The sequence below is a fragment of the Sceloporus undulatus genome, chromosome 4, assembly GCF_019175285.1.
Source record: "Sceloporus undulatus isolate JIND9_A2432 ecotype Alabama chromosome 4, SceUnd_v1.1, whole genome shotgun sequence".
Taxonomy (NCBI): Eukaryota; Metazoa; Chordata; class Lepidosauria; order Squamata; family Phrynosomatidae; genus Sceloporus; species Sceloporus undulatus.
In genome coordinates, this window is record NC_056525.1 from 214976890 (window position 1) to 215001283 (window position 24394).

The 24394-nt window shown below is 39.6% G+C and overlaps 1 protein-coding gene across 1 annotated transcript in view; it reads left to right on the forward strand.

Annotated features, from left to right (window-relative positions):
* The window catches only part of CNBD1 (cyclic nucleotide binding domain containing 1), a 246100-nt gene extending 221961 nt beyond the window's left edge, over nt 1–24139 (forward strand). The window contains exons 13-14 of the mRNA XM_042464454.1: nt 18310–18369; nt 23893–24139. Of these exons, the coding sequence (XP_042320388.1) occupies nt 18310–18369; nt 23893–24048 (216 nt within the window). The 3' untranslated portion in view covers nt 24049–24139. The remainder of the gene's footprint in view (nt 1–18309; nt 18370–23892) is intronic.
* Nucleotides 24140–24394: the final 255 nt, after the last annotated feature.

The following is a 24394-nucleotide window of genomic DNA, read 5'->3' on the forward strand; positions in this document are numbered from 1 at the left end:
TCTTGACTCATGGCGCCCCTGTGGATGAGATATCTGTAAGACACCCTGTCCTCTACTGTTCTGCTTTGGTCCTGTGATTTTAGCCCCCTGACCTCCTTGATATAGTTTGTCCATCTATTCAAAGGTGAGGGCAGAAGAAAGAGAGGATGACTAAATATAAATGTGGTCTTCCTCTCTTTCTACTGTCTTCCACCTTTCCTAGCATTATTGTCTTTTCTAATGAGTCTTGCCTTCTCATGATGTGGCCAAAGTATGACAGCCTCAATTTGATTATCTTGGCTTCCAGGGAAATTTCTGGCTTTTTTTTGCTCAGAGACCCATTTGTTTGTCTTTCTGTCTATCCATAATATTCTCAGTTCTTTCCCCCAGCACCACATTTCAAATGAGTTGATTTTCCTCTTATCTGCTTTCTTTGCTATTAGCTCTTGCATCCATACTTGGTGATGGGGAATGCCATGCCTTGGACAGTTCTAACCTTAGTATTCATTTGCATATCTTTCTGCTTTACGATCTTGTCTAGTTCCTTCATAGCTGCCCTTCCCATTCCTAATCTTTTCCACAAGTATTCTCATTATATTTAACTTCTGTATTTTGTTGTGAGACACTTTAAGAAAATAATAATCATCTAATATTTATGTTAATGACCTGCCGGAGGAGATCCGTCACATTTCCACTCTGATAGCTTTTAAGAAAGCACTCAAGACGGATCTCTTCCGGCAGGCCTTTCCAACCTAGTTACCCTCCCCAGATATAGAGATATTTGTCCCCTCATCTGTCTATTTTCCCCCACCAATGTTTCTGCCTATTTTTTGGTCGTTCAATGTTTTTAATGTTTTAATATTATTACTGTTTAATTCTGTTTTAGTACTGGGAATGGGGGGTGGTGGTAGGTCTAGGGTTTGATTTTTTAACTCTATTGTAATTTGTTGTATTTTATTGTTGTAACCTGCCCGGATTCTTCATGATTGGGCGGGCTAGAAATAAATCTATTATTATTATTATTATTATTATTATTATTATTATTATTATTATTAATGTTCCTCTTGATGGCAGGCAATAGAAAGCAATACATATGTCTGAATTAATAAGTTTGCAATGAACCAGTTGGAAACATTTTTTTTAAAGAAAAATCCTTTTTGTCCAAATCCAATATTGAATGTAACTTGATTTTTACTCCAAATTAAATAAGCAAAATGGCAACAATATCTGATATTCTGGTACAGAGTTAGGTACACCCAAGATAAGATTAATGGTTTGAAGGATACCTAGCTAGCTGTTGGATTGTGGTCATTGTTTTCTATGGAACTGACTTCCAAATAACAACATCTGCTCACCAGAGGTACACCCTCCAGCAAAACATGCAAAGATTAGGTTCCTTGGCTAAAACCAGTAAGGAAGAAAGAACCAGCAACAGGATGTAAAGGAAAATGGTAGTGAATGCCTTCTCTTTCTCTAGTCCAGTAGTCTTGCAAAGTATGTTGACATGGTGACAGAAAAATAGTTACTAGTTCAATCCTAGAATACTTGAACTGTATGATAAAATGACCCTGTCTGGTTCTCTTTGTTTTATCAGCACAGAAAGTAAATTTAGCATCAGCTGGTAAACATGAAAACACATAACTTTCTGTAATATTTTCTGTTACAGAAAATTCCATTATATATATTTTAAAGCATTAGTCAACTGGTATAAAAACTCGATAATTGAACTACCAGTTCCTGCATTTCCGTGAATTGTTGTTGCTGTGTTTTTTTGTTAACTGCTTTCAAGTTAATTCTGGCCAATGGTGACTTCCCTGAATGAGACGCTTCCAAGATCCCCTGTCTTCAGCTCCTGCAGCCTCAGGGCTGTGAGCCTTGAATCTGTCTATCTAGTATGTGGTCCTGCTCTCTTTCTACTGCCATCCACCTTTCCTATCATTATTGTATTTTTAGTGTCATGCCTTCCCATGATATGGCCAAAGTATAACAGCTTCAATTTAGTATCCTTGGTTTCTAGGGAGAGTTGAAGTTTGATGTGTTCTAGGACCGATTTGTTTGTCTTTTTGCTTGTCTCCAGCACCACATCTCAAATGAGTTAGAATAATAGAATCATAGAATCATAGAATCATAGAGTTGGAAGAGACCACTAGGGCCATCCAGTCCAACCCCCTGCCATGCAGGAAATCCAAATCAAAGCATCCCTGACAGATGGCCATCCAGCCTCTGTTTAAAGACCTCCAAGGAAGGAGACTCTATCACCCTCCGAGGGAGTGCATTCCACTGTCGAACAGCCCTTACTGTCAGGAAGTTCCTCCTAATGTTCAGGTGGAATCTCTTTTCCTGTAGCTTGCATCCATTGTTCCGGGTCCTGTTCTCTGGAGCAGCAGAAAACAAGCTTCCTCCCTCCTCAATATGACATCCCTTCAAATATTTAAACAGGGCGATCATATCACCTCTTAACCTTCTTTTCTCCAGGCTAAACATCCCCAGCTCCCTAAGTCATTCCTCATAGGGCATGGTTTCCAGACCCTTCACCATTTTTGTCGCCCTCCTTTGGACACGCTCCAGTTTCTCAATGTCCTTTCTGAATTGTGGTGCCCAGAACTGGACACAATATTCTAGGTGGGGCCTGACCAGAGCAGAATACAGTGGCACTATTACTTCTCTTGATCTAGACACTATACTTCTATTGATGCAGCCTAAAATAGAATTGGCCTTTTTAGCTGCCGCATCACACTGTTCACTCATGTTCAACTTGTGGTCTACTTGGACTCCTAGATCCCTTTCACACGTAGTTTCATTCAGCCAGGTGTCACCCATCCTATATCTGTGCATTTTATTTTTCCGCCCTAAGTGCAATACCTTACATTTCTCCGTGTTGAATTTCATTTTGTTAGCTTTGGCCCAGCTTTCTAGTCTATTCAGGTCATTTTGAATCTTGATCCTGTCCTCTGGGGTATTAGCTATTCCTCCTAATTTGGTGTCATCTGCAAATTTGATAAGTATGCTCCCAATTCTGTCATCCAGGTCATTGATAAAGATGTTGAATAGCACTGGGCCCAGGACAGAGCCCTGTGGGACCCCACTGGTCACTTCTCTCCAGGATGAAAAGGAGCCATTGTTGAGCACCCTTTGGGTTCGGCCGGTCAACCAATTACAGATCCATTTAACAGTTACTTTGTCTAGCCCACATTTTACAACCTTGTATGCAAGAATGTCATGGGAAACCTTGTCAAGGGCCTTACTGAAATCAAGATATACTACACTGGTGCCTCGGGTTACGAAATTAATTCGTTCCGCCATTCCTTTCGTAACCCGAAAATTTCGTAACCCGAAAATTTCCGTTAGCGCTGGAAAGCCTATAGCTGCACTTTGCAGCATTTGAATTTCGCTCCGAAATGAATTTCGTAACCCGAAAAATATTTCGTAACCCGAAACAGTTTTTGCCAATCCAACTTTTTCGTATCCCGGAAATTTCGTAACCCGATCATTTCGTATCCCGAGGCACCAGTGTATATCCACAGCATTCCCTTCATCTACCAAGCTGGTAATTTTATCAAAGAAAGAGATTAGGTTTGTCTGGCATGACTTGTTTCTCTGAAACCCATGTTGACTTTTTGTGATTATGGCATTGCCTTCTAGATGTTCACAGACTCTCTGTTTAATGATCTGCTCCAGAATCTTTCCTAGTACTGATGTCAGACTAACTGGACGATAATTGTTGGGATCCTCTTTCTTCCCCTTTTTGAAGATGGGGACAACATTTGCCCTCCTCCAGTCTGCTGGGATCTCTCCTGTTTTCCAGGAGTTTTCAAAGATTATTGCCAATGGCTCCGATATTACATTTGCCAGTTCTTTTAATACCCTTGGATGGAGTTCATCTGGTCCCGGAGACTTAAATTCATTTAGATTAACAAGGTGTTCCTCTACTATCTCTTTACTTATTCTGTGCTGAAATTCCCCTATTCTGTCCTCTGCTCCATTATCCTCAGGTTGAGCACCCTTTTCTTTTTCTGAGAAGACTGAGGCAAAGAAGGTGTTGAGTAATTCTGCCTTTTCTCTGTCTTCTGTTAGCATTTTGCCATCTTCTCCACGAAGTGGCCCTACTGTTTCCTTCTTCTTCCTCTTGCTGCGGACATATCCAAAAAAGCCCTTTTTATTGTTCTTAACCTCTCTAGCAAGCCTGAGTTCGTTCTGCGCTTTAGCTTTTCTGACTTTACCCCTACACATGCCTGCTATTTCTTTGAATTCCTTTTTTGTGATTTCCCCCTTTTTCCATTTCTTATACATGTTCCGTTTCAAACTTAGCTCGGTTGAAAGTTCCTTAGTCATCCATCCTGGTTTCTTGAGACACCTCCCGTTTTTCTTTCTCACTGGAACTGTTTGAAATTGTGCCTTCAGTATCTCCCTTTTGAGAAACTCCCATCCGTCCTGAACTCCTTTATTTTTTAGTATTTCTGACCATGGAAAGTTGATTCTTCATATCAGCTTTCTAAACTGTCCAGTTCTCACATCCATACATAATGATGGGAAATATGATGGCTTGGATGATCCTAACTTTAGTGTTCAATTTTATATCTTGGACTTTAAGATCTTGTCCAGTTCATTCGTAACTGCCTTCCCAGTCCTAGTCTTCATCTGATTTCTTGATTGCAATCTCTGTTCTGACCAATGACTGATCCAAAATATGGTAAATCTTTAACTGTACTTCAATTTCCACATCATCTTGATTGAATTTATGTAATGCCTCTGTGGTCATTATTTTTGTTTTCTTAATGTTCAGCATTAATCCTGCTTTAGCTCTTTCTTCTTAAACTTTCTTTAGTAATTGCTCCAAATCTTTGTTGTTTTATGCAAATAGTATGTTGTCATCTGCATATATTAGACTGATGATGATCCTGCTTTCGATCTTCATTCCTCCTTGCTCTAAACCTGTTCTGCAGATGATCTTTTCTGCATACAAATTAAACAAGTAGAGTGATAGAATGCAAACCGTTTTTACTTCCTTTCCAACTAGGATCCATTCTGTTTCTCTGTATTCTGTTCTAATGGTAGCCTCCTGTCTTGAGTACAGTTTACACCCAAGGATAATCAAATGTAATGGTACATCCATTTCTTTAAGATCAATCTATAGGTTTTTTTATGATCTATGCAGTCAAAGGCTCTGCTATAGTCTATAAAGAACATGTTGACTTTGTTCTGGAATTTGCTGGTGCACTCCATTATGCATTGTATGCTTGCAATGTGCTCCCTAGTACTTCTTCCTTTCCTGAACCTTGCTTGCACCTCAGGGATTCCTTGCTCCTTATGTGGTAGGAGTCTGTCCAGTAGAATTTTGAGCATTACTTTGCTTGGACGGAAAATTAATACAATGATCCTGTAGTTACCACAATCTTTTGTGTCTCCTTTTGGGAGGATATGAATTTATAGTGATTGTTACCAATCTGTGGGCCATTTTTTTGTTTTCCACATTTTTTCAAATTTTAGTTGATTCTGTTTCTGTAAATTGCAGCAGTTCTGTTGTTATCTCATCTGTACAGCTGCTTGATCTCATCTAGGAAATCTAGGGATTCTGTGGTCCTTAGAAGCTCTATTAGAGAACTATAATTCACTCTATAACTACTATTCTACAGACATCTAGCACAGAATTCTAAGCACCTCACCAAACTATTGATCTCTGGATTCTCTAGGGTAGCCATAATGCTATGAAATAATGTGTAGAATATTACACTCTAGTATGGCATTTTAACTATTATCACCACAATGGCTCTCAAGATTTCTTCTAACACTTCCTCACTCTGAATGTCATTACACTTTAGCTGAGAATAAAATTATTAGCAAGATTTAAATGTAAATTAAGTGTATCATGTTCTAGCAGATAAGAAACATACTGATATCGTATCTGAACACTTACTGTTAGAGGACATCACATTGCAGCCTGTCACCAAAGTTTGACAGGAACTAACCTGCATCTGTCTACTACTTTGTATCTCTTTGTAAAAGCCTCTATACTTACCCTGATTTGCTCTATTACCAAATTTTCCCTTGCCAACTATCAGTTTTCCCTACTACTACTGAAATTTATGGTCTGTTACACTAACACTGATATTGTACCTGTATACTCCTGTATATTTGGCCCTCTAAGCACACATGCCAGGAGTGTATTAGCAAGTGCCATGGCAGTTGTGTTGGCGTGGGCTGAACATCTATGTTATGCATGCTAACCCAGCTTCACTGTCCACAAGTATGCAAACGGTGTGCTTTTTTGCCCTTGATTCTTTTGGGCTGTTATTGTGTGCCTTCAAGTTGTTTCCAATGTATATTGACCCTAAGATTAACCTTGTTGCTGTTATTGTTGTTGTCTGTTTGTGCCTTCAAGTCATTTCCAACTTATTTCAATCATTTTTTAAAAATAATTTTTATTCATTTTAAAAAACATTAACAAACATTATATGTATATAACATTACACACATTCTTATCCATACATACATTGACAAAACAAAACAGTAAATATGATTACGTCAGTCTTTCGTACATTCACTACTTCCTTACTGCTGATTTTTCCTCTAGATTTTTGGTTATCTTTAATTAAACAAAATAAACCTTCTTTTCTTCTGACATACTTCAACATTCTTCATTACCTCAAACATAAATAACTTGTGGATTTACTTTAACTAAACAGATGACAGGAAATTAGTAAAAATTATAAAAAGAGAAAGAGAAAAAGAGAAGCGAGGGTGCAACCCTGATATCTGAATCCTTTGTATTGATCAATATTCTCCCTTTTTACAGTCTAATTAACCCCCATAGTTATTATTTTCCCCCAATTTAATCGACGGTAGTCTATTATTTCTTCCCAGTCTTCTTTATATTTATTTGAGTTCTCATTCCTCAATCCTTTCGTTAGTTTATCCATCTTGAGTAGATCAAGAAGTTTTAATGTCCATTCATCAATTGTAGGGATCTCACTTGTTTTCCACTTCTTTTGTAGATTATTCTCGCTGCAAATAACTTATAGAATAACATTTTGCCAACTTTAAATCTGAATTGAAGACCACCCTGTTCAGGGAAATGTTCCCAGACACTGTGTGAATATTTATCTAATATTTGATAAGATAGTGGATGTTGACGTTTTGTTGCCTTTTTTAAAACTAATTCTATTTTATATTACTACCTACTGTTTATATGTATTTTGTAGATTGTACGCCATTGGCAGGGTTTATTTATTGATGATCTGTATGTACAGTGCTGTGTACATTTACAGTGCTATAGAAATAAACTATACTAATAATAATAATTACAACAACAACAACGTTTTTCTCTGTTGCATCCTCCAACATATTTAACCAAAAAAAAAAAAAAATCTGGTGTACATTTCAAATCAATGTTTATAATATTTTAAACTTCAAAATATATTTGCTTCCAATATATATTCACTTTTATACATGTCCACCACATGTGAAAAATTGAACTGTTTTCTACCTGCATTTCCAACATAAACGACTACTATTTTTGTACATTTTACACAACTTATCAGGTGTTAAATACCACCTCAAGTTATTTCAGTCTTAAGGTGAACCTATCACAAGGTATTCTTTGCAAAATTTGTTTAGAGAAGCCTTGCCCTTGCTTTCCTCTGAGGCTGAGAGAGTGTGACTTGTCCAAAGTTACCCAGTAGGTGTCTATGACTGATTATCTCTCTGCTAGCTTCTTTTGGCCTCCAACCACACTCCAACTCTTCAACTCATTCTCTTGGTCACTGTCTTGACCTAGTTCTTGCTGCAAACTGTGCCATTTCTGACTACCTGGCACTTGACTTTCCACTATCTGACCATCATTTCATCTCCTTTGCTCTCACTTATACTCCTCCTCCTCGCCATACTATTCAACGTCTTTTTCGTGATCTTCAATCTGTCGACTCTAACCATCTTGGTCTGACCCTGGATTCATCTCTCTCTTTCCTAAATCTCGGGGATTCTGCTGATTCAGCTATGTCTTTATTTAACTCCACTCTTTCCTCAACTCTTGACCATTTTGCCCCTGTCTCTGTACGCACTTCTTCCTCCAAGACTAGACCTCAGCCCTGGCTTACCCCCAACATTAAGTTTCTCCGGTCCTGCTCTAGAGTGGCCGAACGTCTTTGGAGAAAGTCCAAAGAGTGGGCTGATTTTATCCATTTCAAGTTTGTTCTTTCTTCCTTCTCATGCGCCCTCTCTATGGCAAAACAGAATTATTACAAATCATTGATCTCTGCCAATGAGAGGTGCCTGCAGCATTTGTTCTCCACCTTCAACACTTTGCTTAAACCTCCCTCTCCTCCTGTCTCTTTATCTTTCTCTCCTAATGACTTTGCTAACTATTTCATCTATAAGATTACCATCATTCGCTCTGAGATAGTCCCTCCTGATTCTTCTTCTGCTCTTAATCTTCTATCGCCTTTGCCTAACAAATTTTCTGTCTTTCCTCCTGCCTCTTTGGATGAACTCTCTACACTTCTGAACTCTTCCAAACCTGCTACCTGTCCTCTTGATCCTATTCCTACTCGTCTTCTAATCTCTATAGCTCCCTCCTTTCTGCCCTCGCTTCTCCATACCTTCAATCTCTCTCTCTCTACAGGCTCCTTCCCGTCGGACTTCAAACATGCTCTCATTTCCCCAATTCTGAAAAAACCTTCTCTTGACCCCTCGTCTTTGTCTAGCTATCGTCCGATTTCTCTTCTCCCCTTTCTTTCTAAGGTTTTGGAACGGGTTGTTTATTCGCGCTGTCTTGAGTTTCTTGAAGCCAACTCCATTCTCGATCCCTTTCAGTCTGGTTTCCGCCCAAGGCATTCTACAGAGACAGCTCTCACTAAGATCTCGAATGACCTTTTACAGGCCAAGGCTAATGGCCTTTACTCTGTTCTCATTCTTCTTGATTTGTCTGCAGCCTTTGACACTGTTGATCACTGTCTCCTAATTGACATACTCTCTGACCTTGGGTTCTCAGACTCTGTTCTCGACTGGTTTAGATCTTACTTGTCTGGCAGATCTTTTGCAGTAGTTGCAGGGGTCTGACTTCTTCTCCTGTTCCCTTATCTGTTCGAGTTCCCCAGGGCTCTGTTCTGGGTCCCCTTCTGTTTTCTCTCTACACACTGTCCTTAGGAAAACTCATAAGCTCTTTTGGTTTTTCCTACCATCTGTATGCCGATGACACCCAGCTGTATCTTTCTGCCGCTGACCTTTCTCCAAGGCTTGAACAGCAAGTCTCGTCTTGCCTTACAGCTGTCTCACAGTGGATGCGCCATCGGCGTTTGAAGCTCAACATGTCCAAGACGGAGCTTCTTGTCTTTCCTCCTAAGCCCAACCTTCAACACTCCTTTTCTGTCTCTGTGGACAACATTTCCATTCAACCAGTCCAGCAAGCCCGCAGTCTTGGCTTTATCTTTGACTCTTCTCTGTCTTCTCAGATCCAGACCACAGCCAAGGCTTGTAGATTCTTTTTGTACAATATTGCCAAAATCTGACCATATCTCTCCGCCTCTACTGCCAAGATCCTGGTCCATGCCCTAGTGATCTCACGACTTGATTACTGTAATGTCCTCCTGGCTGGGCTTCCTCTTTCTCACCTCCGTCCTTTAATCTCTGTCCAGCATTCAGCTGCACGCATTATCACTTCCACCCACCGCTCTGACCACATCTCTCCTGTGTTGGCATCCCTTCACTGGCTCCCTCTCCCTTTCCGCATTCAGTATAAGCTCCTGCTGTCGACATTCAAAGCCCTCCATGGACTGGCCCCTCCTTACTTATCAGACCTTCTTTCTCCTCACCTTCCCACCAGGGCCCTCCGTTCTAGTAGTCAAGGGTTCCTGTCCCAGCCCAGGATTTCCTCTGCCCCATCCCAGATTCGCCCCTTTTCACTTGCTGCCCCTCACTCCTGGAACCTTCTTCCTCCACAAGCAAGAGCCATCACTTCTTTGGCCAGCTTCAAAACGGAGTTGAAAACCATCCTATTCAGAGAAGCCTTCCCAGGCATCGCATAATTGTCGCTTACTATCTGATGTTCTGTTGTTGGCTGTTTATCGATCCATTTCCTGTATTGCTATGTACTGTATATGTATTATCCTACTTGTGAGTATGTATTTTCCCTGGATAATGATTAACCTTCCATTTTGAAGCCAAGCCCTCCCTTCAGTCCATCTGCCTTGGTCCAGGCCTCGGAGGTTGAGAGGAACTGCTGGACCTCTTACCCTTTCCCGTCACCACTCCCTTCTCCTTCTGTGTCATGTCTTTTTAGATTGTAAGCCTGAGGGCAGGGAACCGTCTAACTAAAAAGACTGCATGTACAGCGCTGTGTAAATTTACAGCGCTTCATAAATAAAGGTTAATAATAATAATAATAATTCAAACTCTGGTCTCTGTACAAACTCTGTACAGCCCCTTAATTCAGATGGTAGGGAGGACCATCTGCAGGGTGGCACCTCCCCCCTTTGGCCATGTGGTCACTGGTAGATTTTCCAATTCAAGGAAATTTAATGTCCATTTGCAATTCAAAGAAGATGTTTCCGTGGAATCCAGCATGTCTCCTTCCTTTGTGAAGGATAACAGTGAGAATGAAATGACCTTTCTGGATAGAAATAAAATCCAAACTGAGAAAGAACACTCGGGGCCATAATGTTCAATTTGTGTTTTGGGTTGGCATTATAAGTCATTGAAATTTGTAAATCCAAGCTTGGGTTGGGAGGCAACGTTGACAATATAACTAATTAATATTGGAAGCTATAGAAAAGTAGCCTTGTAACTATTAACATCTGCTGGACTAACATACCCTCCAGTTAGGATGATGTTAGCAATATTTCTTTCAAAACAGATAAATATGCTTCCAATGACCTCATTATATATATTTTTTCATCTATTTTGGAATCCATTCTCAGGGAAAAAAAAGATTTTCTGATTTAATGAAAGTTTCCCTGGTTACAAATGCAGATGTTACTGAAGAACAAAGGAGTGGTCAGAGCTGGAAAAACACACCCTCACAACCCCAGTGGCCTTGGATGGAGCTCAAAATGTGTACATTGCATCCTCTAAAGGACATGCATCTCTGTAGCTAGAGAATCATGTAATGTTTTGAAATCTAGCTTGAAAATAAGGAGGGAATTAATTATCGCAAATGTGCCAATAAACTGATGCCATTAAATTTAGGGCTGGGCTGGCTTATATTTATGTGGGCTGGAAAGATGACACAGTTAGGATATGAAATTATGACATTTTAATGAAACCATTATAAAAATATTTGTATCACTCCCTACATGAATAGATTTCTAGTTTAATTTAAAACACAGATAAGATACACTTAGTCCCAGCATACGCCTAATGATATGGTGTGTTTATGTGTGAGAGAATCCATGATGGTGAATAAATTATCAAATCTAATGTCCTGCTTCCTCTCTGTGGTCTAGCAGAAGGCCAGGGAATGGATTGTGATAAATGGAGAAGTATTAACTACACCTGCACTAGAGCAAGCATAATATAGGCCATGTTGAGTTGCATGCCTGGGAAATGAGTCGGTTTAGATCCTGTACATCCATGACCTCCACTGATGCTCCCAGTATGCCTTGTTTGAGAAATCACTAGCAGCAAACTATTTTTCCATTCTGGTAAACAACTCTCTCTGCTACCATTCCTAGAAGACATCTGGGAATAGACACAGGTGTACAGAATTCAGTAGCCTCCATACATTGTCTTCATTTGCTTCAGACTGATCCCTTGAAATTTTTCATAAAATATACCCACTTGCTAATTTATTTGATAGGCTTTGCTTCTCTATTGTATATATATCCTAATAAAAACGTATTATTAAAATGTATTCGCTTCCGGGCACAATACAAGGTGTTGGTTATTACCTATAAAGCCCTAAATGGCTTGGGCCCAGGGTACTTGGAGGACCGTCGCTCTCCATATAATCCGCCCCGCGCTCTCAGATCGGCCGGGAAGCAACTCTTGAGAGTTCTAGACTCAAAATATGCCATGACAACGCAGAGGGCCTTCTCTATCTCAGCCCCAAAGCTCTGGAACTCGCTTCCCAGTGCGCTCCGCTCGGCCACCTTTCTTGACCAGTTCAAGAAGGAGTTAAAAACTTACCTGTTTCAACAGGCTTTTCCCTAGCTCTCCCCGATGTAGCCCTCCCCTTTCTTACTGTTTTTGTTGTAGTATTTCGAGCTAGCTAGATTTTGTAATTTGTAATTGCTACTGCAATTTTTAATGTAAAGTTTTTGCTGTTTTTATTGTGTCTTATATTGTATTGGTATGCTGTACTGGCATGTGTATGTAATCCGCCTTGATTATTGGAAAGGCGGGCTAGAAATAAATATTTTATTTATATTATTATTAAAGTAAAAATCATTCTGAATGGAATAATTACAGATTACAAGTCCATATGTAATTAGGAATTACATAAATAACTAATATTTTAATATAAATACAGGCAGGGCATTCAATGAGTAAAATATAAACTGTTCATTAGCATACTTTTGCTCTTATCATGAAACAAGAAACACCCTATTCCTATGTTAATTCACAAATGTGTTTACAATTCACAAACTTGTGTAACAAAGTGAAGCCATGTAAGAAATATCTATATCTATGTATAGCCATGAGTGTTGACTTTGCTCTATTTTTAATGAAGGCTTTTGAGAAGCTGCTTTGAGTCTTGTGCAGAGAGAAAGGCAGGATATACATTAAATAAAATGAATATATAAATAAAAATCCTTATTTCATTAAGCAATTTCAGGGTACTATAAGTTACAGGGCAGCATTTTAAGTAACATAATATGGAAGAAAGCTGGGGTTAGATGGTTGATAAGATGCTGATTCCCCCCCCCCAGTATGTTGATAACTAGATTGATTTTTTTTTGTTTTGTTTTATTGATATCTTATTAATGCATTTAGGATGGAAGGCATAGCATCTGGGATATTAAAAAGGCCTAGTAGTATTCTGTTTACAGCAAAGGGCTCTCTGGAGCTGTTGTTCCCTTTCCATCTCTTGCAAAGCTGAGTTGAGAGACTTTTGGACCAGCATTTGAGACTCACTGAGCCCCTTTACAGACTGCTCGAAAAGGGCAGTCTGCCAGCTCCTCCACTTGCTCCGCGAGAGAGCCTCAGCTTCCATACTGCGGGGCTCCCTCGCAGAGCAAAAAGAAGCTGCTAAAAGCGGCTTCTTTTTGCGTTGTGGAAATGATGCTGCAAGGCGCCAATGGTGCACTCACGGCGTCATTTCCGCCATGCGCTATGTGGACGCTAGGTGTCCACAACGTCAAAATGGTGGCGCCCATGTAGAACAAGTGCCGCCATTTTGTACGCGCTCGGCGCATACTAGGCTTATGGGCGTCCGGAAAGGATGCCCCTTTCAAACCCTAGTACATGCCGAGCACGTACTAGGGTGCCCGTCTGTAACGGGCCTGAGAGAAAGAAAGAAGTTGGTAACATAAGCTTTTGTAGACTTCAGTCTACTTCCTCAGATGTATGAAGTGAAGTGTCCAGGAACAAACTTTCATAAACATGCCATATACAGTGCTATATACAATGGTTTCCCAGCACACTACACACATCATAATGCTAGTTAACTCCCCAAATTTTCTTGATCAATTAATCACATCTGCTTTCTGGTTACCAGCCAGCATCACACTACATTCCAACACCCACCAACATCTATGTGGTTATTTGCTCACCTTGGCTTTAAGCAACATTCTTTCTCCTGTCTGTGTCCTCTGATGACCATAATTAGACCAGAACGTGTCACCACATAACCATATTTGTTACTATTCACATTGCCTGCTTATAAAGGATTGTGCCTGGACACTTCACTTCATGCATCACAGGAGGCAGTCTACAAAGGGTTATGCTACCAACTTCTTTCTTTCTTTCTCTGAAAGGCACTACAATACTTTTTGCTATAATACCCCTTTACATACTGATGTAGACTAACATGGCTATATCTTTGGATTTATGAAGTACTGACTTTGATTGAGAGGGTCAAGTCACAGGGCTTCATGTCCTCTTCAGCATCATTGAATATAAAACTCAGGACGCCTCAGAATGCAAAGTAATTTGACCATCCTTTGGATTATGGTCTTTGTCTCTTTGAATATATCATTTCATACCACATCACATTTTCTTTTCCCATGCCCATTTTTATAGCATATATTGCCTTGCATTTGTATACAGTAATATCATTTTAGTTGTTTTAAAAAATTGCAGCTGGTTTGGAATTGCTTTAGTTGCCTTTGTGACCACTAGGAATGGTCTTACATGGTGCTGCTAAATTGCTAGAAATAATCTTTGGTTGGTAGTATTTTAATTTTCACATTGGATTCTGCTACACATTTTTATTAACATAATTTCAATGTGGAAATGTGTGTGTGTGTGTGTGTGTAATTGATATTACTTTCCTCTCACTCAATTTTCTTCATTAGTTTTATGAATGCTGGAAGGGAACCATGTGTTTATTAACCCCGAATAATTTTTCTTTTAAGTGGCAATTCAGGGGAAAAAACATAATATATGAAGCCACACACTTCTTCTGGGTCATGCATATATTAAGAGCAGAAATGCTACACAAATTACGTTAACTGTCTATTCAGAACATATTGGCTATGATTATCTTAAAGATCATATGTTTTCTTTTAATTTATATGCAATTTCTTACCAGCCAGCCAGTTCAGTAGTGGCTTTTGACACCTTCAGGACAGATTCCTTGAGAACATTTAATGACCACTTAGACAATGTTGTGGCAGTGCTTCTGTATATTCAGGGTTTCCAGAGCTCAGGCCTGGCACTGACCCTCATGATCTTTCCCTTGCCTCCAGGGTGTCAGAAGAAATCTCAGGATTGAAAAGATTTGGTGTGTTGTTGTTTTTTTTAAAAAAGAAACAAACAAACACAAACCACACTGCAGGCTGTTGTGGGCTGATTTGGATTTACTGCCATAGATACTCTAGGGCAGTGGTTCCTAAACCCTTTGGGGCTAACACCCACATTTATTTTGGCTGACATCCCTAGCAACCCCAATACCTATTTTTTGATATTAGACTTATTGTTTATGCAGCAGCCAGCTGGCCAGTGGCATCTGCCTCAGTTGCACCTCGGTCACCTCCTCCTCTTCCTCTTCCTCAGTCTCTCATGTGTGAATACAACAGTGGCAGTATATCAGGCCTGCTCTTCCCTCTTGCCTGTTCAACCTTTTGTCTTGCAATGTCTGATGAAAGAAAACAGACTGGCAGTGCAACACCAACCTACCAGCCAAATCTTGGGAAATCTCACAAAGTTTAAGGATGGTCACATATTTGAAAGCTCCCTTTTGATATCGCTTCTCACCAACTGCCACATGCTCTAACTCTTCATCTCCACCATGGTCCTGTAGGCTGCTGGTCCTATCTTTCCCTCCTTCCCCCCTAGCCAGACCTCCTGGCTAAACATCATCTTTCCCCCTTAATCTCTAACAGGAGAAAACTGTCATAATTTAAAATTTGTGGGGTTTGAAAAAAATAAAATACTTTGGGCAACTGTGGCTGATACTCAATTTTGCATTATTAATATTGCATAGGATCACCAGGGACCACCCATATGACATTGTCTGGGTCTGCCCTATGTAATTTTACCAAGGATTTCCCCGAGGACTCAGGGTTTGACCATGAAATCCCATCCTAGGATGCTTCTAACTTGACAACTATATGCACTTTAAGCTTGCTTGTTACTACTGTATCAGCATGCAATGACTAGGGATGTATATTCTTGGCAGTATCCAGTGCCAGCCTAGATACGTACTAGGGTTGCCTCAGGGCATTCTTCCCAGACATCCTGCAACCCTAGTACGTTGTAATGGCGGCGCCCTTTCTACATGGGCGCCGCCATTATGACGTCATGGCCATGCCGCAGCCAAACGATGCGGCGCGAACATGACATCCTGGCACCGCTGCAGGGCGCTTGTGGTGCCCTTTCAGTGGCACCAGAAGGAACTTCTTCAGCCGTGCATATCGCTGGCGCGGCCTTTAAACAGCCACGCCAGCGCTACAAAGAGAAAGGGGCTGAGTTGCCCCTTTCTCCCTTTCCCCACCACTGTCAGGGTGTCCTTGGCGCATGAAGCCCCAAGGACACCCCTTTCCAGGCCGTGGGGAAGCGGCATTTTGCTGCTTCCCCAAGGCCAGGAAAAGCGGTGGATTGGGGCCTCTGGGGCTGCCACTGTGACAGCTGAGTCCCCGATCTGTCGGGGAAAGGGGTGGGTGCATGTTGCCCCAAAGGGGTGGTCTGTATTCCGCCCTTGTTTCATAGCAAAAAGTCAGGCCCAATTATTTAGCCCTTGTCACCTCTTCCAATTCTAGAAATTCATTATTCATTTCCAAATTGCACCTATAGCACAGTGACCATGACTTCATAGTATCATTTTTTGTAAATGTTGTGTATTCACTCTTTAGGAGGCAAGCCCAGAAGGCCTCTTTGCTAGCAACCTATGCTAGCTTTAAGTTTAAGGCAGAATCTAGTCAAAGCCTGCATCATCTTTTTAGAGGCAAGAATAAGCCTAGACCTATATGACTAAACCAAGGGAAATTTGTTCAGTCAAGTAGTTGTGTTTCTTTAGAGTCAGATGTTCTTGCTCTGTGTTCCAGGAGATTTTAATAAATAATTGTTAATAGGAGACATCTGTTGTTGCCATTTGACATATTTAAATGTAAGTCTCTTCTTCACCTACTAGTTTTGTTTTAAATACAATCTTTACATTTTTGTTTCACTCTTACAATTTTTTCCTTCACTGGCTGTCCATTTATCCTCTCCAGTGCTTGATTTTATGCCACATTTTAAAATAGAGAAAACTATTATATACTGAGCTGAGGCTTGGTTTTAGATTAGCTCAAAGCAAACTGCATTATTTCCCTTCCAAAATCAATGTGAGTTGATGCTGCTTCACTCTTATAGGATTTCAGGTGCCCTCAATTCTGCTCAAGATCCCAATGAAACATTTTGTGATCTCATGGGGTTATGTTTTTATGCAGAGGTTCCTTGTGTTGGAGCAGGATGTTTTCAATCTAGTCACTAAGTACTATGAGTTGGATATTGGCTGCAGCTTCTTCATTCTCAGTTTAAAGAAATTGTGATGCTCTCTTATGTTTCTCCTCCATAGATATTATTTTATACTGTTTTTTAAAGAACATATAATTGTGATTGGAAACTGCATTCACATATATGAACTGTTTCAAAATTTTGCACAACTTTTCTTCTTTAAGTAATTTTTTTGCTTTTTTGACTCTGAAATCATGTTTGTTTTTTAAAGTAGCTTTAACTGTTGTCTGTAAAGCATTTGACCCTGCAAGTTTCTGCTTTCCCTCAGCTTTCATCTTTTCTCACTTGTCACTTTCTGACTCCTAGCCACGGCTAGTTCCCTAGCAACAGTGTTCACCCCTAATATTGTATGGCAATCTGGAAGCTACGTGCATTTTCTTCTTGTCAGCCAGGGACACAGCACATTTCTTAGAGCTGAACATCAGGGGTGTAGTGAGTAGTTAGTTTGGCTTTACATAGATGTCCTCCTCTCAAAAGGGATTTTACAGAGTAAAATTACATTCCTTTTGGCTTCTGTAAATATCATCTGTGCAGTTACTTAAATTGGCCTATTACATTATGCTCTCTGTTAATCCAAGAATGGGCCCTCATGTATTTCCTTACAATATATGTGTGTGCATGTGTGTGTAATGTCTCCTATAATCAGATCAGTTATATTCATCACAGTCAACAGCTAGAGTGTTTTATTTGTTTTAAATAGACAAATTCTTCTAAAAATACACTCTCATCCATAGATTTTTTTTTTTGTAGGGGGGGGGGGAGACTTAGTAAGAAAAATGTTTAATTTAGGTCGATAATTAATCTACTCATTAACTTCTTACTCTATACATGTCTACATCTCAGTACAGGACACAGCCTTCTATAGATGAAGAGTAAACTTGGCTTTCTGCCTCCATCCCTGCCTTTCTATCTGATTGAGTGAGTGAAAAAGACAGTTGTTCAACAAAGCTGGGTGGTTCTGAGAGAAACATATGTCTGTGTTTTGATAATAACCTTCTTATGTGAGGGACATTCTTCTTATTATTAGAGAACATTTATTCAACTCCAATGTGTCCTGCAGTGATAATATTCCATGACAAGTTGTTTAGAAATGAGGTATTTTATGTAAAAGCATATAAATTAAATCATGAAGTCTTGGAGGGATTATAAAATTAGGTAGTTCTTGAAGTTAGGCCACCAAAGACTAAATAATTGAAAAAACATTGGGTTTAAACCATTCACCATTGTTCTGCTTCTTTGCAGGATGATCTCAAACTTGCATATATAAAAAAGGAAACAGAAAAAGAATGGAAGCACAAAAAGGTAATAAAATAATGGACACCATTGTGAAAAGCTTGGCTAGGACAATATCTAGTGGAATGGGATGCAGTTGTTATGTAAAATTTAAATAAAAATATTCTGTAATCAAAATAGTGTACATGAAAGTTTGAACATCTTAAATCTTTTCAGATACATCTTACTTATGTTTAGTAACTGCAAATATATTTTGGGAAGAATCCCATATCAGTTTGTACTTAATTAAGTAGTTAATTTAAGTAACTTCTCCTAGCCTGACCCTACAAAACCTGATGGAAGCATCATTGATCCATGATCTGATCATTGGAAGAATGGTTCTCTTTGTCCTCATGCAGTTGATACCCAGTAAAATGGGGAGGGAGTTATGATCATGTCAAATAGTATCAAAGCCATTATGAAATATTATTTGTGAATACAAAACAATTGCCTAACAATAACTGTTTCATATTCATGATCATGACCAAGGGGCTGAACAGACAGCCCCTTTGGAGTGGCTTGCCGCCACCCCTTTGAGCTGCCCACCACAACCCCAATCTGGCAGTTTGCTGACTCAAAAAGAAGCAGCAAAAGGCCGCTCCTTTTCGAGCCCACAAAAAGCTGCCCTTGCTGCCACTGTGGCACTTTTGATTTGTTTCTTCAGTGAATGTGCATAAATTAAGTATAAGCTGATATAGGTTTCCAGCTTTTGTTTGGTTTATGGCATCCTCTATTTGTGTGTATGAGAGACAGGGAGATGCCCATCCATCTTTCAAAAAATAAATGACTTGAAATTCTCCACTCACAAAAGTGCCATATTTTTGCCACATTTTCCCTGATAATTGAAAGAATGTCATGGAAAAAGGGCAGTGATGCTCATGTGCCCTTCACTGAGATAAGTTTCATGGAGAAATGGAATGCTTGTGTCGATGGAGTTGACAGACATCTTCTTGTAGTCCTCCAAGTCTTGAAAGTGGAAGGAGAAGCCTTAATAGGGATATAAATGATACTCACAAACCTTGTTGCTCCCCCCCCCCCAGTGAGGAAGGATGTCTCTACATTGCAGGGAGGGAGTAATCCATCATGGGATTTTTTCATCTTTGAGCAAAACACCAGCCATCCCCCCCCCCCTTTTCAATGTTTCCCCCCCACAAATTCCAACATTTTGCCTAAAAAGGCAAAACATAGTGGCTGGGGTCCTGCATTGTCAGACATGGCTACAGTGACAGACCTCTGTTGTCATAGTGACTTCTGACAGTGTCACCCTTCAAAACCCTGCCTCTAAAGCTAGGCAGCATCCCAACTTAAGGGTTTCCAAGGCATCGGGAAATGATGACCACAGGGTATATTGAGACAGGCAGCTAGCGGGATCCCTTGGGGTCCTGCCAAAACTGCTTGTCTAAATGTACTCTGCGAAAAGTAAAGTACTGCAGTCCTAATTTCCTAGCATTACACTCTGCAATATTTCAGAAACTCTTCTGGTAAGGTGCTTCCTGACTTAAAAGGTTCAAGAGAATTATATTAAGTTAATAATGACCATACATGTGAATCCCAAAAGATTCAGTTTATCCAGTTTATGGTTTCATAAATACTGAACAGGATGCCAGCCAATGTCTTTTGAACAGTAACTTTGTTTGAGCAGACAAAAAATTCTCAAAAGTTGGGTGCCTGCAGACATCTTCATTCAAAACACAGGAATATTACATTGCACAGTATACATGTGCACGTTACAAAGAAATCAATGCTAGAATTGATATAAACACCAAGGCACAAACAGCTTTTCAGCCTTCTACAGACTTTCTTCTATTAGCTTTCCCCATTCCATCACAGTCAAATTTCAGTTTTCCCCTCAAACTATGGCTCATATTATAACTCATTCTTTTAGCTTCCCCAGAGAAACCAATAATTCCTCTGTGGCTAGCTTTCATGTACTTCATGGCAGGAGAAACCTTTAATCCATGGAGCATTCTCTGACACATCATACAATGCAGAGGAAGACAGCACACTTGCAATTTCAAGGAAGCACAATAAGGTCCAATTGTATAACAATTGCTCTGAAGACTGACTTATCTTTCTAAAATAAAAGAATAATTATTTTATATATAATAAATGCAATACTAAATGCAAATACAATACAATGTAATAAATACAAATACAATGATATAAAATACAGTATTTTATGAGAAAATCTGGAAATGCAGGTTGAAAGGTGGAAATTAATTTTCATAAGTTTTACACAGTGCAATAAGTTTCCTAGGAACAGATTCCATGTGGAAATAGCCATTTGAGTAGTAAATTCTATGTGTTGTTTTTATTCTATTTTTAAGATAGCTGCTAAAACAAGCAAGCAAACAAACAAAGCCCTTTGTATCATCCTACCTATCTATAAAGTTTGTAATGCCCTACTGAGGGTTTTGCATATACAATAAAGCTGGGACAGCTGGCAGATTTGTTGTTGTGGGGTTAGCAAATCCACTCCCAGTTTTACAGCTTCTTCTTCTGCAGCTGCTCTGTTCTGAATGGAAGCCATCTAACTGTGGACCATATTTTTGAATGGTTTGACACTGAAGTATTCGCACAACCTGGAATAGCTATGGGAGAAGGAACCATAAAACCAAGGGTGGATTCACTGCTCCAGTGGCATTGAATCCACTGGCTGCCCCTGAATAAAACATATTATATAGTACAATCCAAATAAAACTGTGTAGTTTGATAAAGCATTGATGTTTACTTTGAATAACGCCTTTTAAGCACCATGTCCTCACATGATATGGGAAGAGTGAGGATGACTATGCCAGCTCCTTCTCTTGTGTTGTTTCCCCATGGCTCTCATCATTGCCTTCCCCATGGCTCCCTTTATCACCCTCTGTGTGTTTGTGAGATGCTCGTGATGACATTTAATAAGCAATTCTAACAATTTTCTTACCAATGCAAGAGAGTCTTCAAAAACCACTCAATTTTTGAAGCCTAATCACAATTCATGATGTATTCTATGCAAAATTTGCACATGGTTGTTTTGCAAAGGAAACAGTATTTTTTGTACAGGAAAGAGCAGAAAATGCTCTTTTTGGGGGGAGGGGAGTCTTTTGAAGAAAATACTTCTTTTTTGTGTGCAAAAGAACAATATATGGATTTTTCACACCAAGTTCCAAACTTCAGGGAAACTCATTAGTCCAGTATTTTTCCCAACAGGTTTCTCAATACTTGAAAAATATGTTTTTGACTGTTTTGTAAATATTTTTAATATTCTTTCCATCCGTAGTCCCTAGTTCTGATCCCAAAACTCCCAAATCACCTCTAGCTTGACCCTTATTCCAACAGTTTCAGTGAGACCTGAAAATACTAACTTTCCCTCTCCATTGTATGTGTATGTGCCTTCTAGTCCCCTATCAAGTACTATGAATAAGAGGTTATTTTAATTGCAAAATACTTCCATCCTCAAGCCCACTTCTCTCCAAAAGGACAATTGGAAAAAAGAGTCAACAGAAAAGTCCATGGCTTCACCACTGCCCTTATTCCCCAAAAGGAATGACACTCTTTTTTTTCAGGGGGAGAGACATTAGGACACATCACTGCTGCCTGGTGTCACCTCCTCTGATAGTGTCACTTGGTGCAGGCCACACACTGCAGAGAGATCTTGTATCATCTTTGAGACTAAATAAAGAAAGAATTTGGCAGTATGAGCTTTTGTAGACAATTGTCTTTTTCCTCGGATGCATATGGTGATGCCACTGAGGTGGGGAAAACTATCTTTTACCTGGATCCCAAGATCCATTCAGATTGCTTCAGACCATGCTAAACTACTCTGGAGTGGAACTGGGCAAATATGACCTAAATCATTCCAAATCAGCTTTGTTCACATTAGGATTTGGCCATAACCCCAATTTTTACGGATAAAACCCAAATTGCTTGAGGCCCAAGTATATGTTGGATTGTTTTAATAATCTTCAGCAAGATGCAAATCATCCCCATGCATGTGTCATGCTGGATAACACTTCATGTTTGTGATCAACTGGGCTATTGTCAAAAGTTCTTGCAACTGCAATAAAACTAGGTAATTTCTGAGGACTTCATTTTGAGATACCACCTACAGCCCTCATCATTTTCTTATTTGGGTTTCTTTTTATTCATTCTTTTCATTCCAATACTGGTTCTAGACAATTCAGGTCAGCTGCCTCACAGGGATCAGTGAAATGTGACTGAATGCCATAAGTATACTGATGTTATATACCCCAAGTCCACAGAAAGATACCTCTATTTTGAAATAAATAGGCTAAAGAAAAGCCCCAGCTCCCTCATGAGACAGAAATGTTTGTCCTAGATCTCAGGTAGATAAATGCACATTTCTCATCCAGTGCAGAGGCACAAGTCCTGGCCAGGCTAGGCCACATTGCCTCACTCTAACAATAGATTCTCAGATATGAGATGGCTGTAGGACAAGTGTGTGGAAATGTGGCAGATCTATGGGTCATATTTACCCCCATTGTCTCACAGGATGATGCAGCACACCAAGTTGGCTGAAAACTAATCCAAAATGTTTTGCTGGGGAATGGGGAATTGGATGCGTGTGTACAAAAAATATTCTTAACCAATCCACCCCTTGCCTAGGAGTGTCTGCATTTCTGCTGTTTGCAGCAAAACACAAAAAGAATCAACAAGTAATGGGGAAAGGGAAGGAGAGTGAGCAAGTTCAATCCATTTCAGATAATGCAATATATTGTGCCAGTCTTGCATCAGAACGTTCTCAGAACCACACTGAACTCCTCAAGAAACCTTCCAGAGACCAAACCCCAATGGGAATCTTCCATGGGAGAAAAATAGGAATCCTCAGCACCACATTCTGAGCCCTGCTTTTCCTTCCAGATTACCAGTTAGTTTGCTTCATTCATCCCAAACTCAAAATTCATCTCCATCAGTGTCCTTTATTGGCCAACTGAAATGCACAATATACTTATTGCAAGCTTTCAAAGTTCCATGGGCTTCTTCATCAGGCAAGATGTTACAAACCAAACAGGAGAAAGAAAGAAAAAACAATTGGAGATGTTAGTCAGATGCCCGCATGTTGTTTCAGTCTTTAGTAAAGATGGTATACTGGGGAAGATATATTTTGTGTAGGTAGGTTCCTCCTCCTTCTGGCCATGCAGCAATAAGGAGATTTTCAAAGTTCAGGAAATTTAAAGTCTATTTGCATCTCAACAGGGATCCCTCTTTTGCAGTCCAGTATGTCTCCATTCCAGTGAGGTCACAGGCCTCTTTGTTGGCAGAGAACTGTGAGGTTTTCCTCTGAAACAGTTATTTTGGGATATAGTTAATTGTTGCACTGATTGCTTCAAATGGGAAACATTATTTTTTTGGGGGGGGGAGGAGTAAGTTAATTGCAGTCTCTCATTAAAGCAGCATGAATAAAAAATGTAGAAAGTGAGCTTCTAGTTTCTTAAATTCTCAAGAGAATACACTTACTGGGATCTTGCAATGAGGGGTATGCATTCTGAAATTTTCCTTATTTTCATGGTATTTAGTCTTTGATATTTAGTATTTTTCCTACTATTACAGGACATGATACTGAAAGAAACATTATTCTACAATGGAATTAATCCTGGTTTTGGAAAATGGGTCCATGAGAAGCCTAATTTAGACAAGCGTCAGAAAAAGCATCAGGAACCTCATGGTGTTGTTGGAAGATCCATGCAGAACACAGAGACTCAGTGAAAGATGGACAGTTCATCTGTTTTTTGTTTCTCCTTTCTTGTTATCCCTGATGTATATTCAAATTATTTTCTTCTCTCATTCCCTTCGTACAATAGCTCAACATGCTACTGTTGTGCATTTCTTCTTGGTATTTCATTCATTCATTCATTCATTCATTCATTCTTGATTCCTGCATTATAAATGATTTAATGTTTTTATTAAAGCTTTTTTTTTAAAAAAAAATAATAATAATAGGAAAAATTACAGATCTTACAGCAAACAACAAAACAAGAGGAATACTCAAGAGGTGGTTTTGCCATTTCCTTCCTTTGAAATATAGCCTACAGCACCTGGTATTACAGAGTCC